The sequence below is a fragment of the Lepidochelys olivacea genome (genome assembly GCF_965140295.1).
Source record: "Lepidochelys olivacea isolate rLepOli2 genome assembly, chromosome: 7".
Taxonomy (NCBI): Eukaryota; Metazoa; Chordata; order Testudines; family Cheloniidae; genus Lepidochelys; species Lepidochelys olivacea.
Window position 1 is genome coordinate 20152587 of NC_140417.1, and position 24766 is coordinate 20177352.

Sequence of the window (24766 nt, forward strand, 5' to 3'; positions counted from 1 at the left end):
CCATCAGTGCATATAATTTCCTAACTAGTACATTTTTCTTACCGCTTCTGGACTGGCGATCAGAAAAAGAAAAGTATCTTAGTGGATTGGGGCATTGATGCCTAAACCCCAGGCTACAGAGTGTGTCTGTGTGTGTCTCTCTCTCACTGACCTAATGACTATTTATCCACAGTGGAACAGTCACTGGGCACATGCACATGAGAGAGACTCTGTAGCCTGGTGGTAAGGGCACCTGCCTGGGAGATGGGAGACCTAGGGTCCTGCCCCCTGAGTCAATCATTCTTGAATTAATCATCCACAGTGGAACAGCTCCAACAGGAGAGACACTGAGAGCCCCGCATCAGAATATCCCACAGGACAGTGGTAAAAGCACTCTCCTGAAAGGTTTTGAGCAGGGTCTCCCACCTTTCTCCCACTCGGGCAGAAATTAACCTGGCTCTCCCTCATCCCAGCTGAGTGCTCTAACCAGTGGGCTAAAAGTTATAAGGTGCATGGCACCACCTCCTTCTCCTGTAGTTGTGTGCAGATGCCTAACCTCATTTGTACAAGCGATTTCTGAGGCTTTTGAGCCCCCAGACTCCAGGAGACAGGTGCCTGTTCGTGGATTGTTAAGCAGAGATAGGTGCCTCCCTGCAGCCTGGCTCAGGTGCTTCTCTCAAAGAGAGGGGTGAGGCTTAGGAAATTGCTCTCTTGTCAGCATCTCCCATGGCTAGTTTAGGCGTTTCTGTCTAGAGTGTTGGCTTTTGTGGATTGCATTCTAAGGCCCCTCTCTCTCTCTCTCTCTCCATTCTTTGGACAGGGAGCCTAAGCGCTTAACTCCAGCTTTGGGGAGCACAGTGAGTGTTCCTGTGATTCTTCTTCAGTGTTATGACGCCTGTGTCCCTTTGTGGATCCGAAACAGTGTTTTAATATCTGCTGTTAAGAGGTGGCTGCCTTTATATAAGATCTGAAGTTGCTTACTGTGAAGTGTATGGTAAATACACTAATCATTATCACTCCAATGTTCGGTAGGCAGAGTGACCAGGGTGTCTCTTGTCCTCACCACTGAGGTTTTTAATGAATTCTCAGGAAGGAGACTGTATGTTCTCAACATGGCAGGCCTGGGCTGTTAGTAAGGAGACCTAGGAGCAGCTCCAAATTGCATCACCATGTGTAAGTGTCACAGGCATTAGAAGGCTCCCAGGAGATGATAGAGATCCAGCTGAGGAACTTCTTTACTTGCAGGGCTGGCAGCCAAGAGACATGTGCCAATTGGGAGAGTGGCTAGGCAGGCGTGGAACAGACATGTACTCAGCAAGGGCTTATTCCCCCTCAAGTGAAAATGTTTATAAAGCTGAGATCAAGCCAAAAACTCATGTACTAACTGGAAACTCTCCCAGACTGGGGTTCAGCCAAATCATAGAGCTGAAGGCCAGAGGGGCCACCAGATCATCTAGCCTGACCTCCTGTGTGGAGTGCTGACTTCTCATATGCAATGGCCCTCGCTTTTGCATTTAGCTGATTTATGGAACTTCCCCTGAGCACCAGCCCAAGGAGAAGCTGGGTTGAGATTAAACCCTTATGTACTAGGTAGCAGTTAGTGCTGCTGAACCTTGTAAAAATGTTCACTGCTGGAGGCAATGCTGTATAATTGTACAGGGAACTTGGCAACTGTGGTACAACTTAAAATGGGTTTGTTTTACAATGGATATAATTGCACCCATCAGCCAGGGCCAAATGTAGAATGGTGTAAGCAGGTGCAACTTCTTTCCTGTCACCATGTCTGAATGTGAGGTTGCAAGGTGGATGGGGGAGAGAAGAGGAGGAGTTAATAGAGAAGAAGGAAGGAAAACAAAGGGGATATTGAAAGGACTGTTGGGGAGGAGAGACGGGGATATTGGAGATAACATCCAATCCATAAGAATTGAAAAAAATACCCAGAATTGTAGCAGAAGTTTTATTCTCCCCAAAGAGCTTCCATCCCACTACAAGAGAACATGGAGGTTTTCAAAAGACAAATGGGTGCTAACACCACTATTCTTTATTCCCAGTAAAGAAGTAGCCTTTGAATATACTGCTGGCTGAACTCTGGCTGGTTTAGCAACACACAAAGTTGTGCATTAGCTCCACTGTATTTCCATGAGGAAGATGTCGACTGGCACCCTTGTGACTGTTCCAAACAGAAACAACTGGGCCAGTAGCTGTTGTCCCCTATGTGATACAATTACAAGCAAACGTTAATGGTGTTAAGCAATTGTGTCAGCAACTAGTGCTTCAAGCACTTTGCTGACTACTTGGAATAGGAAACTTTATAGACTAACATGGTCAGTCACCTCAGTGTATTGAATTACTAGAATCTGCCTCAGCAGACCTGAAATCAATACACAGCAGCTGCAATACAGCTGTGTGCACAACACTATTATAAACAATACAGTGTTGGGAGGAAAAAAGACCATCCTCTCTGACTTGCTTAAACACTGATGTGTTTGAGTAAGCACTGACCAAGACACAGGCTCCTCTGGCTCTGCCCTGCTCTCCGCCATAGTCCTACAGGCCCATAACCTTTAGTGTCACTGGATAATTGGAAGTAAGAAGTGTGGAACTTCTGCAATGCTGTACTGCAGTCGTCAGCTGTCAGGGGTGGTGGGGGAAAAGATTACATTGAAGTGGGAAACAGCATTGCAGAACAAATCCTGTAAGACTCTCTTATTGATCCCAGGGTGTATCCTGATGGAATGGCTCAGCAGAATCCAAACAGCTGTGCCGCTGTAAGGTCTGTAGTGTAGACATAGCATGTCTGTAGACATGTTTAAAGACCCCATCAGTCCTGGCCACAAGTGCTGATCAACTACAGACAGCCCGTGTGATAATGAAAGGAAACTGAGCTGACAGAGTGTCTTTCAGAAATAAGCAATCAACCCACTCTGACTTTCACTGTGTTTTGACCCTGGCTGGCAGGCAGCCTTGTTTCTTCAACAGCAAGAAACTTTTTGGGTCCTTATCTTGCAAGATCTCCATGGCATGGACACACTGGAGAATACCCATGAACTGATCTTAGCCCTTTGTTGCTGGTGCTGTAGTTCCCATGTACAGCAGGAGTGTGTGTAATAACTTACCTCTTGCTGAAGGCAAATTAACTGTTGCTGTGCCTCCTGGAAACACAGCTGGCAAATGGATGTGTTTCCACTTCCATCCTGTAGGAACAAAGAGTGGTGATGATTATATCCTGATCCTGCTTCGGTTGCATAGGGACAAATTTCTTGAACCCACAGTGTTTCCTGTGGTTTTTTGTGGGTGCTTCTGAACAAAGTTTATACTTGTGCATAAACTCTTGGTAATGTAAGGTGATTCTGTACTTTTCACAAGTATCTTGGATGGGTAAGGTTTTCTCAGCCACAGTTGAAAGGGATAGTGGCTGATCACTCTTAGGCCCAAAATGTAGATTTGGTTTAAAAAAAAAAAAAAGCTTCCATAGGAATGTCTTCATTAAACTACTCTTTAAAATTCCAGCAAACCCTCTAAGCATTCCCCAGCAGTGTTTGCAACCCAAGCATTACAGCAGTGTGATTGTGTATGAAAACCTAACAATGAAACATAGGCTTGATCTACACTTAAAACTTACACCAGCATAGCTCTATTGATCACAGGTGTGAAAAATCCTCACTCCCTACCAACACTGCTACGCCAGTAAAAACCCGCAGTGTAGATGCAGCTATGTTGAGAGAAGACTCAGGGAGGTGGTGTTTCTACACTGGCAGCAAAGCTCCCTCACTTGGTGTAAACTGCATCTACACTAGGGGGCTCTGCCAGAACAGTATCTGCAGCATAGACATAGCCCCACGCTATACAAATGTGAAACTGACTAGTGTATTATTATTGTCCATTATTGTCTTGAAGTGCAAAATGTAAATAAGCTGCACCAGTAAGTACATTTTGTATCAATCTTGTCAGTAACAAAATGAAGGTGATTTGATATTTACAGTGATTTTTAACCTGGTAGTATTACCTTTAAAGGTATGTGATTTACACAGCAAATGTGAATCACTGCTTTAGATGAACCAGTTAGTATTTTCAAGGCACAGCCCCACATAGGAGGGAGTTGTAACAGTAGCCACGAAAAAAAACCCTGATTCCGACCCCCCTGTTCTCTAACAAGGGTATTAACCTTTTGTAACCAGACCCCTTTAACATATACACAGAATTGATTCTGAGACAAGCCTTGGAAGGTTTTGACAAAGAGGAAGGAGCTGGGAATTCCACTGAGATGCCTCTTAACAGACCTCATATATGCTGATGACATCATACTCTTTGGTACCACCACTGATGCAATGCAGCAAATGTTGCAGTCTTTGAAAACAGTTCATGAGGAATATGGACTATTTCTGAATGCTACGAAACAAAATGCAGGACAGTGACATGACTAACAAAAGCAAGATGCATGCAGACATCACGATTAATGGACAAGCTGTAGAGGCAGTAGATGAATTTAATTATCTTGATCATATATATCCAATCAACGAGGCTGTTCCAAAGAAATCAGAAGAAGTAGGGATGACTTCTCAGCTATGGCCTTCTTTAAGAAAGTGTCGGGGGGAAAATGTGGCGTCTTGAAATGTATGAAGGTGCAATTAGTGAAAAGCCTCTCTTTTCCCTCCTCCCCTCCCATAGTGATTTATGGATTTGAATCATGGGAAGTTAATGGTGCTGACAAGAAGAAAATTGAAAGCTTTGAAATGTGGCGCTGGTGAAGACTCCTGCATATTTCTTGGACAGAAAAAAATATGAATGCTGATGTTTGAAATATTATGGGAGGGAAGCAGACCCTGATGTTGGAGATCAACAGTTGCAATCTTTTATACTTTGGTCACATTATGTGTAGAAATGGAAATAACCTAGTGAAAGTTTATCATTGAAGGAGTGGTAGAGGGTCATTGTAGTATGGAATGACCATCAAGGAGATGGATGGATGGATGATTTACAGAAGATCACTGGAAGGTCAGTTGCCGAGTGCTTGAAGTTATCAATGGATCGTGAAGGCTTCTGAAAATTCTGCTATGATGTTACCAATATTTGGACTTACTTACTTTTAACAATGACTCATTTCACGTGGCTGGGGCCTGGAAATAAACATTTACTTAATACAGTAGAGTGGAGGCAGATTGCTACACAACAAACTTCTGGAGAGATCCTGCTTTACTCAGACACAAAGCTTCCTGGAGCTCCGGGTTACATGACTAATCTACCACTCTGTAAAGATGCAGAGTGCACTTCCTCTGCATCCCCACCCAGGGCCAGCTGAACTAGCCAGTGTAGGAGGGGACTCTGTTGGCTCTTAATTTCACTAAGTGCAAGGACCAGATTACATCCAGTCCCTCATGCAAGGACCTCTGGCAGAAACTATTGTTCATATTCTCTTCCTCCTCTGCAGGTCTGGCCACAAACTATTCCAAAGTGAGTAACATTTTGTAAACATCTATATTATCAGCATATATGCTTATGCCTCTCATCACCATGGTATCTGAGCACCTCACAATCTTCAGTGCATTCATCCTCACAACACCCTTGTGAGGTAGGACAGTGCTATTGTCCCCATTGTACAGATAGGGAACTGAAGCACAGAGAGGTTAAGTGAGTTGCCCATAGCTATGCAGGAAGTCTGTGGAAGAGCACACATTTGAACCTGGGTCTCCTAGGTCCCAGGCTAATGCCATACCCACGTGGCTGTCCTTCCTTTTCTTTACAATGGTGTCCCAACCAGGACTGGGGCTCTGTTATACTAGCCACTGTATAACCATAGAGTTAGGCAAGGCCCCTTCCTCAAAAAACCTAGTTTGTATTAGTATTTACACATTAAAATCTGAGTTTGTATAGTGTTTACTGACAAGCTATACTTGAATTATGTGTGAATCAATGTAAATACTAATTTACAGTGATGGCATAATTCACATGCAATATCTTGCCATCGCTTTGTTTGCAAGACTCCCACAGAGTCAATAGGAAGTTTACATCAAAACAATGACAGGAGATGGCCCTACATAAACGTTTTCCCTGGATGTATTTACAATACACTGTTTGCCCAGCAAGCCACTTAGTGAAAGATAAAAAAATAAACTGAATGAAAGAGATTAAGCCCAGTAGTGAGAGAGAGAGAGTCTGGAAATAATTATCCAAGTATGTTTCCTTTCTGCGGAATTAAACAAAACTAAGATTGTAGCATTGTGCTGGCTTCGTTTCTAACTATATGTTGTATAGCAGCAGCAGCAGCTCACTAAGTGAGGTAAAGCCTCCACATATAGACACATAAGCCTGCTCAAAATGAAATGCACCTTGGGTTGTTGCCTCAGCAGTCCCTCCCATTTCCCAGGAGGGCTGTCCAGGAACGCCTGTCAACAGTGGGGTAACATGGCTTAGAGGACAGGGAGGTTTGCTTGGAGAGAATACCAAAAAGTACTTATTTAAAACAAGTCAATAAGAGGGGTAGGAAGAATGCCCCACCAGTCGCTAAGTTGGGACCAAACAACCAGGCAAACAAGCACTCCTACCTAACTCATGAAGCTCAGTGTGAGATGTATACAATCCGCACGCCTCCAAATTTCCATTTGCCTGAAAAATCCCTCTCTGACCAGTTGGTGGTGGTTGCCAGTGAAAGGATAGAACCTTCTACCACCAGGTTGGGGCACTGATTCAGAGGGAAGATTGGCGAGGAAAAGTCAGAATGCAGCAAAAATGTTAGTGGCTCAATAGGTAGCAGTTTCCTCTTCAAACAAGGACCCATTGATTTCAGGGGAACAGTGTTACGCTCACATTGGATGCTCTTGAAACTCCCAGCCTAGTAGCATTGGTACTTTAATTATAATTACTAGGGCACATACAATTTGTAAAATTCATGTGGCAATATTTTCAACTCGAAATCTGCCTATTTATTTATTTCCTTGGCACTCAACTGTTTTAAAAAGGTAGACACTTGTCATCTTCATGTTCACCCTTTCAAACAGCACATTTCTGAAAACTCTCATTGACTTCAGAGGAAGCTAAGTTAGGCCACCATGGGCCATTTTTAAAAATCTTTTCCTAATAATACTGCACCTGTCTTGTGAATATTTTTGAGCAGCCCATAAATGCTGAATAAGCCACACAACAGCCCTGTGAGGTAAGTATTGTACCGAATTAACAGATGGGAAGACTAAGGCATCAAAAGGTTAAAAGATTTGCCTAGGTCAGTAGTGGAGCCAGAATATAACGCCACAGTCCAGGCATCCACTTCCATGTTTTAACTACTAGAAAGCATTGTCTCCTTTCATTAGCATTTAGGGTGATATTCACTGATCAAATTCAGCTAAAGAATTCTGATTTACTGCAGCTCCCCAAGTTATCACGTACTTTTGCACCCAAACTACAGAGGATTGTTTTTTCCTTTAAAAGCAAACTGCTGCACACTGTCACATTCACTGTAAAGAAGCCAAGAGATATCTGCATGTCAGAACTCCAGCTGAAGACACAAGCGGGATTCATCACTGCAGTATAATTCCAGTTAACTAGGATTTTTGGATAAAAGGATTCAGCTATCTGTAGAACCTGCAGATGTGGCTACCTGAAGACCATTTTTGTGGATTGCAGCTGCATGCGGATCCAAATTTTATACCTAAAGAGCTGCAAATCTGCAGATACATACTTTATATCCCCGGATCATTGTTGCGGATCACAGATTGGATGCACATGCAAAATTTGTAGGGCTCTAATTATCTTAATCCACCATGTGTCCCCTTGTAGGATTATGTTAGTTGACAGCACTTCCATGCATCTGAACACTGGGTTAGCCAAAAGTTTCCACTCCTCTCCCCCCCCCCCCACCCCAGTACATTTGGATAAACAGGAGTTTACTGTATTAGGGTTGCAGTCTAGCTATTGCTCCAGTAGCAGGTCAGACAAGAAATGTACCCCTCCCCTTCATCCTTTGTGATTCAACCTAACCACCCCATCCGCTGTAATCTTTGCTGCTCTGCTGCCGCTCGTGGATATGCCATAGTTTGAGAGAGAGCGGTGCTGTTGCTGCCAGCTGACGGTCATCGTGAAATGTCCCTTAGAACTGGATACAGTGGGGGGAAAAAAGAGGCACGCTGCGCACCTTTGCCTACAGACTTTACAAGCTGGTTTTCTAGAATATATCTTCAGTTGCCAGCATCTAGATATATTTCCTGTTGTGGGATGAGGGATAGCTCCAGGAGTTAGAAATTATTGGCAAAGGGGAGCAATCTTTGTGGTAATTGGGTTCAGTTCCTGGGCTTGACTGCTTACTGCCTCAGTCCCACCAACATTTATGCATGTGCTTAACTTTAGACATGTGAGTAGTCCTATTGAATTCAATAGGATTACTCATGTGAGTAAAATTAAGCACGTGCTTAAATGTTTGCAGGATCAAGGCCTAAATCTGCAGGAACTGACAATGTCACTTTTCTTTGCAAAGAGGGGGTCAGTCTTGTGTTCACCACCACTCACTCCTCTGGCCAATACAGGAGTGACATTCAAAAGGAATCCTTTTCAGCCAGGGGATGGTAGCTGCAGCACTGGTTCCTTGAAGGGGTGGGGGGATTAAAGTGTGTCTGTGTGAAAGTCCTTCATGTTTCACAAGGATGCAGAGGAAGCCTTCAGAATGTTGCTAATCAGTTTGGTGGTGGGCTACGTTATCCATCCACCTTATGTTGCCCTTAAAACAACTGGCTTTTACGCTACCCATTATAAACATTCCTCAGATCCAAGATCTAACCCAACGATGGTGGGTGAAGTTACTGCTACCTCAGCAGCAATCATGGGTATCCCAGCTGCAGACTTGGATCACTTTATGATTACCTGTTCTGTTCTTTCCCTCTGGGGCACCTGGCACTGGCCACTCTCAGAAGACAGGATACTGGGCTAGATGGACCTTTGGTCTGAGCCAGAATGGCTGATCTTCTGTTCTCTTTCTTACTAAAAGGGAAAATAAAACTGCAATTCCTTTTTCTTGCCTCCCCCCAGCTAAGCTGAAATAGACAGACACCCTAGGTTATTATGTCCCCATAGCGCGGCAGCTGTCCCAAAGAGGGCCAGAGGGGCAGCTCTTTGTAACACAAACTGGCTGATCTACTGCACCCTACCCTCTGGGGTCTGAGTGAAAATTTGGTCCATAATCTTATAAGTGTAAGCAGTGTCAGGATGAGCTCCACCCTGACATCTGGTGGTGAGGTGTGGCAAGTTGTGGAAAAGAACTTCAGGGGCCGATCTCATTTGCATAGGCACACCCACCACGCCTAGAATGAGACCATAGCTGCCCAAATGGTCACTTTGGCTGCTGTGGGATCCCCAGTGTCTCTGTTATTGGGGCAGGAAGAATAAATTGTTATTACCCTGATTATGGGAACTGTGCTTGGAACTGTACGTGGCCTTTTGTTATGATGGAGGGATTCACCATCAACTAAGTAGCACTCGCTAGGCAAGGGTCATGGGTTCCAAAACTGTGTGAATGGAGAGAGGCTGGGGACAAGTAGTAGTACTTGGTGGCATGGGCCCCTTGGTGAGGGCCTTACATGCTGATTGCACTTCCTCCTCTCTCCACTGTGGAATATCAGAGCTAATTTTGATTTCATTAGAAGTCTAGTTATAGGCTGCTGAGCTCACTTTGGGCTGACAGTGCACCAGCACTGGGGCTCCCCTACTATAAGCTGAATTCACCTAAGAGCTGAAATCACTGAGTGTTGTGTTAAGTAGTGGGGGAGCCTGAAGATATATTGTGGAGCAGTTTGTGGGACGGCTGGTGAAGCAGTTCGACACGGAGCAGTGTGTGGATGGCAGGAGCTGCTTGTGGGCCGTGGAGCTGAGCGAAGGAGTTCGTGGGGCAGCTGGCGGAGCGGAGCGCAGCTGAGCGAAGGAGTTCGTGGGGCGGCTGGCGGAGCGGAGCGCCGCTATGGAGCTATGGGGCGGTCAGCTTCAGATCACGTAAGGTGCCTCTTACCCCCGTCCCATTTCCACCCAGGTTGGGAGGTAAAGCTCCGCCGATAAACTTTCGAACTCTGGGGCTGCCCTGACCAGGGACAGAGACTTTTGGGGCATTGGACTTTTGGGACTTTGGGTGATTTGGGGTTGCTGGACTCAAGAACCAAAGGGAAAAGGGCATGCCCCAATTTGCCTGGGGTGGGGTTGTTTTTGCTCATGGGTTGTGTTATGAATCCTGTTGGTGGTGTTTCCCCAACATAATGCCACATTGTTTCTCTCTGTTATTAAAAGACTTTTGCTACACTCAGACTATGTGCTTGCAAGAGGGGAAGTATTGCCTCTTGGAGGCGCCCAGCGGGGGTGGTATATATTTTCCCCAGGTCACTGGGTGGGGGCTCGAGCCGGTTTGCATTGTGTTATTGGAATGGAACCCCTAGATATTGAACCCGGCCCTTGTTGCTGCCAACTCTGACGGGCAGAAGGGTTACATAAGGTTACACCTTCCATTACACACAGTAAAATAGCTACCACCATGAAGGCAGAGATATACATGGAGACCTACCACTGCTTGTAAAAGGTCTGACGAAGACCAAACAGTCTGCCAGTCACTACTAAGAAATGTTGCCCTCAGGAAATTAAAAACATGAACATGGTGGCATACGCAATAGATTTCTCCTTTATAACTGCATGTTCAAGAACGAACAAAACTCTGGCATCCTAAAAAAAATAATCACAGAGGTAGTTTTCAACCACCCCCAGATTTTTTAAATACTTGTGAATAGTCATTACAATGGGGGGGGGGGACGGGACAAAAACAACTTTGGTCCAAGTCATGCAACTTTACTTAAATGAACAGTTTCAAATATTTAGTCCTACTCACAAGAGCAATGTGTCACATACAGGCATGTTAGCAGGACTGGGACATAGGTGCAGAACCAGGGCTTTAGAGACAAGTTTTGGATGTGCCTTCACTGCAAAGTGAAGGTGCTACTGTAGTCCAGGTAGGCACACCTGGACTGACTTTAATTAAGCTAGCACAGGTAACAATAAGAGACATGGCAACATAGGCTAGCAACCAGAGTATGTACTCAGGATCCCTGATGGGCTCATGCTTGGGTTGCTAGCCTGTGTTACTACATCTTTGCTACTATAGTTTCCTGTGCTAACTTGTTTAAAGCTAGCATGGGTATTCCTACTTGTGCTGCAATCACACCTTTGTGGTAAAGACACACACAACATGTCAGGTTAAAGGGATACATTCCATTTAGTTATATATCAAACTTCTTTCCCTATATTACTAATAACTTCTTAGTTTAGGAGGTGAAAGAATTTTTAGAGTCCTATTTACTGGTCACTCTTTCAAAAGAAAAGGAGTACTTGTGGCACCTTAGAGACTAACAAATCTATTTGAGCATAAGCTTTCCTGAGCTACAGCTCACTTCATCGGATGCATGCAGTGGAAAATACAGTGGGGAGAGTTATATACACAGAGAACATGAAACAATGGGTGTTACCATACACACTGTAAGAAGAGTGATCAGGTAAGATGAGCTATTACCGGTAGGGGTGGCCCACCTTGATTATCACTACAAAAGGTTTTTTCTCCTGCTGGTATTAGCTCACCTTACCTGATCACTCCCCTTACAGTGTGTCTGGTAACACCCATTGTTTCATGTTCTCTGTGTATATAAATCTCCCCACTGTATTTTCCACTGAATGCATCCGATGAAGTGAGCTGTAGCTCACGAAAGCTTGTGGCACCTTAGAGACTAACCAATTTATTTGAGCATAAGTCCTCCTTTTCTTTTTGCGAATACAGACTAACACGGCTGCTACTCTGAAAACTCTTTGTGCTCCTCATTTACTCCTTGCATTTCGTTCAGCTTGGACAGTGAAATCGACTGAAACGCTTTTGTTTATGGACAGTTTCACTTTTAGGATTTGAGTTTCAGACATTCCAGGAAACGCTTATGTTCAAAATCAATTATATTAATTAATCATGCAAATATTTCTCTTGGTCTCAGGTTTTCATTATAAAATGTAAATGTTGAACAATATTTAATGGGACACCATCAACTTAAAATCAACCTGACTGATTTTTAACTTCTCATTGTTACAAGTAATGCCTCAGATTAGAGAAAAAGAGACCAGAAAAATATTTTCCTTCAAAAGATGTGTTTGATTTGTGCATTTGATAACATATGGTAAAACAGACCCTCCCCCCCCTTCACCCGTTGTTTATGTGGGTTTTCACACTGCTGCAGGGGGGAGAAAATAATGGGAAACATAAGAAAATGTGGACGTAATGCCAGGAAAATGAGCAGACGAGAGAACTAAGAAGCCGGAGTCGTTCCTTTAACTCCTTTTAACTCACTTATTCAAGTAGACTAGATTGCAAGCTGACCTTGTGCATTGAAATGGTTTGATCAGAGAGAAAACACCTAATTACAATACTGTGTGATGGGGTGTTGGTTTTGGGGCTGACACCTCTGGAGTCTGGCGGGGGCTGAATAATCTGCCGTGTGCGATCTTCTACGACCTGACGGCACGCCCCTGCCGTGGGGCCGAGGAGGCAGCAGCCCCATTTGTGCTCAGCAGATTGGGGGGCTGGGTGTGTTTCCCCCCTTTTCCCCCCCTCTCAGTTGACAAACAAGCCAGGCGCTGATACAACTATCAAAGGCACAACTCGGAGGCATCGCTCCCTTGCGAGCTGCGCCTGGTGTCATCGGGCTCAGTGTAGCCTCTCTGGCCGCGGAGACAAGTGGTTTCAGGCCCACCCTCGCAGCTCCCGTTTAGACCCACATGGTCCATGCGCTTCCCACGGAGAGACCACAGCGCTCTTTGTCTCTTCCTCCCTGCCCCGGCTCCCCTTGGAATTCTTCGGGGAGCACCTTCCTGCGATGCCCGGGGCTCCCCAAATTAACCCCCCTGCAAGGGGCGGAAGAAAATCACGCCCACCCCGGGGGGAAAAGGCTCCTCCGGCTGCTCTTACCTGCTCAGCTGTGGGAAACAGTGACTCGGATCCAGCCTGGAGCCGGACTGTACTACCTCGGGCACCTCCTGCCGGGAATTGCAGCCACCCCAGGCCTGGTGGCAGGCGGCGAGGCTCTCCCTGCAGGACAGCCGCCCCGGGGGCCCGTTACCGGCCCGCAGCTTGCGCTCCCCCAGCCAGAGGCTTCGCCGAGGGAGGGAGGAAATGAACGATTGCGTCGCTCCCCCTGGCTTCTGCTGCCACTTAGTACGATCCCCCACCCCACGCTGGGAACCGCAGCTCCCGTGGCTACAGTAAAAAGCCTCAGCAGAGCCCCAGTCCCGTGCCGTGGGCCAGGAGAGGATCGTTTAAAGCAGCCCTAGCCAGCGGCACGGCGAGGTGATTTCTTTGCTGCCTCTGTTAGTCCTGCCCCCACCCCCCCGCACTGCACCCCCCCCCCAGTCCTTGTTCCTGCACAAGGACTGATGGAGCACATCGCACATCAATGTCTAGCCTTGTAAAGCCCTCGGTCTCGCCGCTGCTCGCTGCGCTGTACCCACGGCACTTCTGGAGTGGGGCTGGGGGCCCTGTCCAGACTTGCCGAAGAAGGAAAAAAAAGGCCCCCTCGCCTCATCAGCAGGTTGCTGCGGTGCCGGGATGCCAGGCTGGAGGAAGAATCTGACCCTGTGTCTGCAGAGAATGCAGGAGGAAGGTAAGGCTGGCGACAGAGCGAGGGGGGAATGCCACGCGGGTGGGGGGATATTGCACTGCCCTGAGAAACTGCCTTGGAGTTTTTCGTGGGGTATGTGTGTGTGTGTGTGGGGGGGGTGGTCTGTTTCTTTGGCTCCGGAGGGATGCTTGAAAATGCAGCCTCTCTTTTGAGGCCCCTGTTTGAACTGTGTGTTTACAAACAATTGTTCTGGTAGGGTTTCCTCCTCCCCCCCCTCCCCCAAGAATACAAATCACTTTGAGCCCTGTTTGGTGTTGACCTGTTTGCAAGGAACAGCTGCATAAATCAGATGGCTGATGCACTGGTGGAAGGGGTGAAATACACCAAATGCCAATAAACTTTAAAGCAGCACCTCTGTCCTCCATCCATCATTCTGGGCGTAAGATTGTAGCTGATGCTCATTTACTTGTGTTGGGAAAAGATATGAGAAAGGGGAAATTGAATATTTATTTTTGGCAGTAGAGTAGCATGCAGCATCTTGCATGTAACTTTCTAAAGCTGCTGCTGCTTCTTCCAAATGGCAATTATTTTTGGTGCTTAACTTCAAACAGGGATTTGGGTCTTGTGAATTTCACTGTGGTCCTGCAAGCTTACTACTACTCATATTGTCTTTCGTACTATTACTCACAGCATCTGGGAAATGTGTTCTACAGTGTGATGTTAAATTAATGTTGGATCTGCAGCTCATAAAAGTTGGACGGAAACTCCCACAAGGTGGCAGAACCTAAAGAATGTTTAAAATCTTACACACCAGTTTATTTTGGTTCATGGGGAGTATGTATGAATGGGGATGATAGTAGTCAGGGGACAGTACCTATGTCAGAAATGGGGTATAATTCTGTCTTGATCCCATGACAGTGGTTTTAGGGAGTTAACCTGACACAAGCTTTTGGGATCAGAGATGAGCAGGAATTCCTTTTCTGGTTGCCTTTGCAGCTTCTCCTTTCAATGCAGCCCCTCAGCTCCTTTGCTACAGTTGGCTAGCAGTGAGTTGCGTTGCAATGCCAAGCAGGGCTTAAGAATGATTTAAAGCATTACAGTTGCACCAAGTGAGTAATGGAAAAAGCAGAGACTTTTCAACCCTGTTGGTTACCAGACACAGAAACAAATTTCACTGTTACCTGCTTTGTGCTGTGTCAGGTTTGGATAGTTAAGCTGGTATATTCAGTGAGTCTTTTTTCTGAGGCTGCTTGTCTCTTTCTTGCACTCTGTTTCAAGATAACAGCATATATATATATATTTTTAACCGCTTGAGTCCATTGCTTCCACTTGGACTCCAGGCTCATTAAACTGAGAACTTAAATTCTGCTGAAAATTAGAGATTTTATTCTATTAAAAAGCATCTTTTTCAACAAATCCAGTGTCTTCAGACTAGTCCTTTAATGCAGTCACCGTGGGATGCAGTGCTATGTAACACTGTCCTGCAGTAATACATATGGGTGCTCTTGCACCAGTGGAGGTTTGGAGGTCAGTAATTCTTAAACAGTATTCACAGTACTGAGCTCCTGAAGTACTAGCTGCATTGTTTTAGCGTGATTGGATTTATTACTTTCTATGACTTTCACAGATATTTAATGGTTCTTCCCTTCTGTGTCTTTGGAATTGACTTCCCTGCTCCTCTTGCACACAGCACTGCAGTGGGTTTCTTACCTGAGTATGCTGGTACATTATCCACATTCTTATAGGCTGTTTACCAGATTCTCATGTAACAGTCATTGCCCTTAGTTCCTTGCACAGCTCAAGAGCAGTTTGCCTTTGGAAGTTATGACTTAACTACTGTCTGATTAACCATGTGAAAAAAGAAATCTTGCAGGATAGGGAGCATCACAAGCTGGTTTGATGTTTAGAGGACAAGCTATATGTATGGCAATGGACACAGTGAAGGCATGCAGGGAAGAGATTTTCTTCCCTTTTCTACCAGGTATTTTCTTTTTTTACAATGCTAAGTAGTCAGCTGTTCATATTTCAGTGTGAGACTCTGTTGCCCTTCAACGGGGAAAACAAATATGGACCCATTTAAAATTCTGTACTACTAATATTTTAACAGACACAGTACAATGTATAACTAAGCTCCAGAGAAAGTTTCACATCTTGTCTTGTTTAACAGCATCCTGAAAACAGTATTTTGTTCAGATTTTTTTTTTGTCAAGCCAAACTCCAATCATCCTATTAATAATATTCTTTTCCAGTTATCCTTTTTCCAAACAAATTATCTCTGGCTGTTGTCTCTTTGTGATTGTTCAAATGTGGCATTTTCAGTTCAGCCATCCCACAACTAGGAGAGACAGCACTGTAAGAGCTACACACACTCACCACACAGTGTATAAATTTTGTACACAGACCATAGGCCTGAGTTTCCAAAGTAAATGTTCTGCTAGTCATCTAAAGGAGTATATTTCAGCCTATGCAAATGAGTGGTACATTTTGGTTACTCCATATTGCTGCAATGGGCATCACTTGCTACTTTCAGCCATTCTACACAAGAGTGGGTGCTTCATTAATCGAGGAAGGTGTTCAAAGGGTCAAGAGCATTAAGTAACATATTTAAAATACATAAAAGTCATATGGGCTGTGCTGAAGTGTGGCATTCATTCATATTTTAAGCATAAACCAACTACAGGTATTTTCTTCATACATTTGGTTTGCTGTTAAAAGTCTATGGTTTGGAGTGTATGATCACAGGAGAAAGCACAAAACCGTTGTGATCATGAATAAATTCTCTTTCGCCATCAAAAAAGTGTTCTATGGTATGTACAATTGTTGGGTTTTTTTTTAATTTGGAGGAGGAATTGACATTAATGACTTAAAAAAAAGTTGAATATTGTCAGTAAGATTCCATGTTACCCCTACCCCCAACACACATGCTATGTAAACAGCCTTTTTCTTTCCAAGTCAAGGACCAGTTACTGTGACTACTTCCTAATTCACATGAATAGGTCCATCAGCACCATTATGGGCCAGCTCCAAAGCACATTGAAGTCAATGGAAAGACTCCCATTAACTTCAGTGGCTTTGGGTCAGGTCATATTGCATAAGTACTGCTCAGCTGACTGCAGGATCTGGCTTGAAGACTGGAAATTCTCTGGTAAGGCAGTCACACAAACAAATCTACCTTGCCTGCGTGCTTTATAATCATGTCCTTAATTACACACTTTGTACTCACGCTTTATAATCATGTCCTTAATTACAGTATCACACAGTAAGATACAATTCTCTTATTATAGTTTATTATATTGGATTATTTGCCAAATAGTACCACATAAATTATAAACTGATAAAGGTTGGAGCAATGTTGTGGGTCACTGAGTTTCTAACAATCATGAAAACTCAAGAATGGCAGAACGAAATAGATCATGTTCATTCTATTTATCACTGATTAGTTGTCAGGCTACTTCTTGCAGTCCTGTTGGAGAGAACTATCTTGCTGATTTCAGTAGCTTGTGAATGAAGCTTCTGCAAAGACTGCAGGTTATGGCCCACAATGCCTGTAAGTAGGATTTAACAACCTGATGCTGCAGTTCTTAATGGGAATTTAGGTTGAGAAAGGACTGCAGGACTGGGCCCTTATTCATGGTTTTCTCAGGATGTCAGTAGTGGAAAAAATAAAGGCCACATTCTGATTTCAGGGTTGTGCATACATGTGGGTGAGTGGGAGAGTTCCCACTGTAAGCAACCAAGGGCAGTGTTGCCATATAGCCATAGGGCTAAGTCTTCTCTACTGAACAAGAGAATAAGACATTTTTGTTGTAGCAAGTATGGGAAATATAATATCTACCTGTGTAGTCACTCTAATATCTAGACAGCATTACACAGTCCTTAGATGTAATTCATATACTACTGGGGACAAGTATAGGGTTGATTGTAAAGGTCTAGGTCATTAATATAGGGCCAAATCATGAAATCTTTACTGTGGAAAAACTCCCGCTGGCTTCAATGACATTTTGTTTGAGTAAGGACTTCAAGGTTTGGCCTATAATTTGTACACTACAAAGCCCAGTGTGGTGATTTTTTTTCCTCCTTGGAATACTACAGGACGAGTGATAAAGGGGAATTATAAAATCTAAAGTGAGTTACTGATTCCTCACATGTGAATCGACTGGGGAAGATAAAAGAATAAATTTGTAACAAGTTAAAGCTGTTCTTGAAAAGTCAAAATGTTACAGGATTATGTTGCTGCTGTTTATTTCCGTCCATTGCATCTAGCCAGTTTATGTAGCTCCATGCTGGTTACCTAGGAAACAGCTGTAGCAGTGTACAATGTAATTTTATTGGCTGTGTGGTCACGCTGATTGTCAGGGTTGTGGGCAGAGGTTTCCCATGGTAGATCCGTGCATGTGCAGCCCAGGAAAAGGAAATGCTCAATGATGTGTTTTGATTTGTAAGATGAAAGAAAAAACATGGAAATTATGGGATAAAATATTACTTACATACCTTGCAGTGGGATAATCCATGCTAAATATCAATGGGTTAAACGTGACACAGTAAGTGGGAATCTGGAAGTAGTTTTCAACAAGGGGAGTTTTCCATGATTTTGATGGAAGTGTTTAAATTTACATTTGAAATGTAACAGCATCTATACGTTGAAGATCTCAGCTGCTGCTGCTGTGCTATAAAAATCTAGTCCAGATTCTGCCCTCAGTTACATCCATAAATGATGGCAGTTTTTTTCAGAGCTGTGAAACAATATGATTCTGTCTCGAACTGGGGTTCTATCTATGTAAGCTAACATCTCAGAGTGCAATGCCCCAGTAAGTCAAGGATGGGGAATTTGTGAATCTCACAATTAATTTATCAGAAAATATGCAGATTTTTGAGGGACTTCATAAAAATGGCATTTGTATATGTGTATATAAATATGTAGTACGTGAGAATGTAAGACAGAATACAATATCAAAAGAATCCTGCAAATGGAAAAGAACTTGCATTATTTTTTAATGTGCTTGTTCACTTACCTCTGAAGGCCCCAATACTGCAAACTCTTATGCACATGCTTAACTTGAAATCAGTTGTACTATTCACCTGCTTAAATTAGTGTGGGTAGGATCAGGACCTAACTCAGTAACTCACAATACGTCTCCTACTTATTATTGAGAATTAGCAAAGTTTTACTATACTTGCATTTAAATAGCAGGCTGATGCTATGCAGTTTTAGCATGGTACCTTGCTTTGAAGAATCCCCATGTTTGAATCTACAGCAATGTGGTTTACTACCTTATTGGCATCTTTTTAGTAAAGAAGTTCTGCTGGATTGCAGTTGTTACAAATAGTAAGTGTCTGGGTGCTGAAAAGACTTTATGGCTGTCTCTATATACAGTGTGTCTTCTAATATATTTCTAGATACCAGCATCTAACTTTACAGTGCATCTAAGCTTTGCCAGAGATGAGGAGCTGCACACATGGTGCTTAGGAATTTATGGGCCGCAGTTTGTTGGCAATACTAATTATACAGGCCACTGCTTTTAAACAAAATGTTCAAATAGAGGTTCTGACCTCCAACAACGTATGGTAGGAAATTAGAATGGCTTTAACTCTGTGGTAGTAATGCTTAAAGGGCAATGTTCATTCATCAAACTGAAAGGACAGTCAGAGCAAATCCTACTAGACCGTGATGGGTTCTTTTTCCTTCATTAAAATGTTGGTGTGGATTCAGCACCACTTAAAATGAGGGACAAACAGCTGTGACCATCAGTGTGTTTTGGGTAAGCGCTCCCTGGGACCCCCCCCCCAACTCTCTGTCACGCTGTGGCTGTGTCAAGTGTGGTGTTTGGTCCCTGACTTAGCCATTACAATCAACCCTTATGGGAAATTCTTTAATAGGGATGAAACATGGGATTCTGAAAAATGGCTCTAAAAACCTATAGAATTTGATTTTAAAAAATAAGATAGTTTATAACAGCCTTTTTGAACAAGGCTACAGAATTGTCCAACATAGCTATAAGTTCGTATTCACTTGGACGGGCTATTATACAGGTCTTTTGAGAAAAGAGGCTTTTCATGAGCAGTGATAAAATGATAATACTGGCACAATACTCTGTGCAGTGGCATAGTGCTGGCTGCAATTACTTGGCACTATCGGACTTCAGAGACCTCCACTCTGCTCGTGCCATACTGCGGCAGTTGCAATCAGTGGAGACACTCAAGCTGGTTCAACCTTCATTTCAAAGAGAGGAGGCCAGGGGAAGAGTACTCTCCATGAGGGTCCTTCAGCTTTGGAAGCTACTCTCCCTGCTCTTGGGTTCCTGGGTCTGTTGGCTCTCAGAGCATGCTGCAAGGAGGGTAAAACTCTGAAAAAGCTTATGGGGAGTGAGGGGCTTCTTGATGGGGGCTGAGAATTTTGTGGGATTGGAGAATTTTGCTAGTGGGAAATGGTGTGTGTGGGGGAGTGGATTGAACATTGTTTACATAATTTATATCAGAGTTTCCAGTAGTTGCTTTTTTATAAATAGAAATTAATAACAGTAATCTAGCGTGGGTGCTCTGCAAATATGCCATGCTTCTCGCTGCTGGCACCCTGCCTTTTCCATTCCTGGGCTTGTTCTGAGATGCTGCTGCTTATCATGCCAAATTACCACAAAGTTGCGGGCAGCTTATATGATGTGGCCCAATATCCAGATGGGCCTGAGAGGACGTTCAATGCTAATTTTCACTGGCACGCTAGTGGTGTCCAAACCTGCTCTTGGAGGGAAGGATGACTCACGGGATAGATTCCTGTTCCTAGTGCCATTCACTTGTAGCTCAGAGTTTCAAATTCAGATCAGCATGTTAGGGACAAAACCACCTGAAGGCTGTCTGTAGCCTTAGTTCTTTAAGTCTGGCTCTCAGTGGAGAGGCCACTGGGGTGGGAAAAAACAGGCACTGCCATTCATTGCTCATATTATACTTGTTTTGTGGGTGGATAGAGTCCTTCAGTTCCTAAGGGCTTACCAACATGGGGAAATTTCCTGGCATAGCTATACTACAATAGCTATCATAAAGCAGAGTATTTATATTGGAATGAAATCACTTTTTTATTCTAGTATTGAGTGTCCACACAGAGACTCATACTAGTATAATTATAATGGGATAATTATTCTTGTGTAGCTACGCCAGGGAATTTCCCCATATAGACATGTCCTAAAACTCAACCAGGCAGTTTTTAGAGCATTAAATTCACTTAAACAGAGCCCTGGTCTTTAGAGGTTAAAGTTCAGTACGGTAACTCGTGACTGCAGCTCTAGATCATGAGCTTTAAAGGTTCCCATATGTGATGTTAGGAAAGGTGACTTGGCATATCCAGCAAATCATTGGGTCGGTTGTGGGGGAAGGAAAACTTATTTACTATAATCTTCCCTTAGTGGGTACAAACAACCGGCATGAATGAAATGAGAGAATGTGCAAAAGAGGAGAATAACCCCTGAATCATTAAGGGCCATTTTTTTCATATGAACTGAGCAACTCCAGTTCCCACTGACTTCCAGTGGAGTTGCAGACACTAAGGCCATGTCTACACTACCAGCTAAATCGGCACTGCTGAGATCAATGCAGCAGTATCGATTTAGCGGGTTTGGTGAAGACACGCTAAGTCGATGGCAGAGCACTCTCCTGTTGATGTCTGTACTCCATCTCCCTGAGAGGCAGAAGCTATGTCAATGGGAAAGCGTCTCCTGTCAACATAGTGCGGTATAGACACTGCTGTCTGTAAGTCGACCTAATTTCCGTCAACTTCAGTTATGTAACTGAACTAGCATATCTTAGATTGACTTACAGCGTTAGTGTAGACCAGCCCTTAGTGTAACCCATGCCTGCTGGGTGTGGTGCTCTGTCCCCCTCTAATGGCACCTAAACCACCTGAAGATTGATGAGTTTGCTACAGCCTTGGCTAAGAGGCCTGTGGCATTTAGCTCATACAGTAGAAGCTCATGCATTCGTGCCTACCAAGAACCGTGGTTTGTTGGCGTTATATTAGCACTTCTGAAAATCAGGCCTTGGTTGTCTGTAGACTGTGTTTCTCTCTCACCAACAGAAGTTGGTCCATAAAAGATATTACCTCACTCACCTGATTTCTCTAATATCTTGGGACCACCATGGTTATAACAACACTGCATATGTGTCTTCGACCCATGCTGGGGAAAAATACAGATCTTAATTACACCAATGTAAATCAGGAATAACTTTCCTGAAATTAATATAGCTATTGTGGATTTACATCAGTATAAATCTGTATAAATCAGTATAAACTGAGATCAGAGTGAGTCCCAGCCTTGACTGACAGTTATGATGAGAAAAATTGTAAGGGAATAGATTCCACACTGGTACACTGGTCCTTATAGAGGATGATAGGTTCTCTTCTTTCTGGCGCTTAAGTCAGCTGAATCTCACGCTGTGATAAAACAGTTTCTATTCAAAGGATTTTTATTTTGTCCAATTATTTTTGATGTTCCTGTGGACTTGTTCCATAGAAAGAAAGAGTAATGAAGCTTTTTGTTTTAGAATTCATGTGTAATAATTTTTCCAGTCATCTTGCTTTGTCAGGGGAGTGACCTACCTCTCCCATCCTTTTATTCCTGGAATATGAAGTAATTTATATAGAACAAAAGAAACATACACAGTTTGTAAGTTCATAATTATTTCCATTTTATCTACTTTTCCCCCTCTCATTAACGTTAGATATTCTTGGCATCCGGTAACTACTGGCTCTGATTTTTCCAGCCAGAACTGTCTTTGGCTCAGACTAAATTCACTGATTCCAATGACAGTGTTGAAAATGTTGCCTTCCAGCAGCGAATTCATTCAATCGAACATGCTTTCCGCTGACATGTTCAGCGTCAGGTGAGCCTGCACTGCATTTAAGCAGAAGGGGCTACTATGTGCTGTTTGTGTTCAAGGGAATGTTAGGGATCAGAATTCGATTAAATCCATGCATTATGTGGAAGATGTCATTGACCCTGCCAACTTAATTGCTCCCTTCTGGTGAACAGAGGGCAAAGATAATACAGCAGAAGAAACTCTCTGAAGCTGCAAAATAAATTCAGTTGCACAGTCTTCAAGTTGTTGTGTTGTCCTGTTAAATAAGGTACATTTTCTGTCAAACTATTCTACTGCTATAGTGACCAAAGCATTACAGAGCTTCATTTTAGCAGTTATATTAACCTTGGTGTGCTCTTGGTTGCAGACGTTAGAAGATACCCTATATATTTATTTGGATTATAGATGCTGTCACCTTCTCTGCTAATGTGATGCTTTTAGTCATTTGAGTGACACTTCATTTCATCTGCACAAGGAAATAAGGGTCTCAGCTAATGTCTGAACACTGCCTGTGTAATGAAAAGGGGAGGAACTGCTCCCTACATGGAATAATTAATTAGAATCATAGGACTGGAAGGGACCTCGAGAGGTCATCTAGTCCAGTGCAGGTCTAAATATTCATTTAGACTATCCCTCTTTTTTCAATCTCTCCTCATAGGTCATGTTTTCTAGACCTTTAATAATTTTTGTTGTTCTTCTCTGGACTTTCTCCAATTTGTCCACATCTTTCCTGAAATGTGACACCCAGAACTGGACACAATACTCCAGCTGAGGCCTAATTAGCACAGAGTAGAGCGGAAGAATTACTTCTCGTGTCTTGCTTACAACACTCCTGCTGATAGATCCCAGAATTATCATTGTTTTTTTGCAACAGCGTTACATTGTTGATGTATTTATTTAGCTTGTGAGCCGCTCTAACCCCCGGATTCCCTTCCTGCAGTTCTCCTTCCTGGGCACTCATTTCCCCTTCTGTATGTTCAGCTTTTGGAGACCCATGGGAGATTTCAACTTGGGTCCTCTGGGAGATGAGTTTGGGGGGAGCCTCAGCACAGTTTCTCAGATCTCTGTCAACATTTGTCCACGCTGACTTTTTGGAGCAAGGAGGACTATATGGTTATGCAGCATCTAGTGCAGTGAGGCCCCTGTTTGGGTTGAGGCCTCTTCCACAATATGGATAGATGATGATAATAATCATTGCAACACCACATAGTTTAGCACCGTTGGCAGCGTTTGCCCAGCAAAATCCCAGCAATGGAAGATTAGACCATTGTATGACACAGGGGAAGGCAGAATGGTAGAGTTGGATGTGGGGAATCTTGTGGAGGGCTTTCCTCCCTGTCTGTCTGTCTCTAGGGAAGCTTTCAGAGCTTTAGCAAAACTATCAAGCAAAAGGGAGTGAAACAAGGTGTCAGTGAGTGCAGCAAGTGTCATTCGAGATGGAGGGTGTGTCTGCACTGCAAAACCCTTCCCCCTGCGGCAGCAAGTTTCAGAGCCCTGGTCAACTGACTAAGGCTTGTGGGGCTTGCACTACACGGCTAAAAATAGTGGTGTAATTGTTCCCGCTCAGGCTCTGAGACCTACCCCATCTCGACAGGTTTCAGAGCCCGGGCTCCAGCCCAAGTGGGAACATCTGCACTGCTGTTTTCAGCTGTGTAACATGAGGCCTGTGAGCCCAGGTCAGTTGAGCCAGGCTCTGAGAATTGCTGCTGTGAGATATATAGATTTTGCAGTGTTGATGTACTCTTTGTCCACACATACCTGGCCAGGGTAGGATCATTCCTGGTACCCTGCAGGAGTAAGCACTGCCTGTGTTATCCTTCGAAAATTCACTGTGTTATCTGAGTGCCCGGAATGAGTCCCCAGGTTCTCTGCTGAGTCGCCCAACTGAGGTCCTTTGACAATTGCCATGCACACGAATCTGCCTCAGTTTCCTTGTCACTATTTTACGGGGGGGGGGGGGGTTTGCAGGTTAATTAGTTAATGATTGTAGGTGGCAATATCTGTGCTAGGGATTAGCACCTTAATAGGGGTCCCTGCTAAAATTTATTTTATATTCAGATTAAATTTTGCTTGCTTAATTTAATCTCATAACCTGAAACAGTGGTCCTCCTTCTTGCATGCCCAAATGTGCCCCCAACATCCACATGAACTGCCCACACCCCTGCTTGTACAGGGGGTGGGCATTGACTACAGGAGCCATCATCCTTGTGATAGAGCAGTTGGAGGAAACCATATGGAGCTCTCCTCCCTTCAGGACCCCTTTTTGTGGGTTTTCCTTTACGAAATGGTAATTTCCCACTTCAAGCAGGCCTACTTAGCTATCTATCTTCAGTGGG

General features: G+C 43.9%; 1 protein-coding gene across 4 annotated transcripts in view; it reads left to right on the plus strand.

Annotated features, from left to right (window-relative positions):
* Positions 1 to 13418: 13418 nt before the first annotated feature.
* GRIP2 (glutamate receptor interacting protein 2) overlaps positions 13419 to 24766 on the plus strand; it is a 479198-nt gene continuing 467850 nt past the window's right edge. For 3 of the 4 annotated variants that reach the window (XM_084633196.1, XM_084633197.1, XM_084633198.1), the window contains exon 1: positions 13419 to 13628. In XM_084633196.1, coding sequence (XP_084489322.1) covers positions 13574 to 13628 — 55 coding nt within the window. In that variant the 5' untranslated portion in view covers positions 13419 to 13573. The remainder of the gene's footprint in view (positions 13629 to 24766) is intronic. The other variant, XM_084633199.1, reaches the window with a different exon arrangement.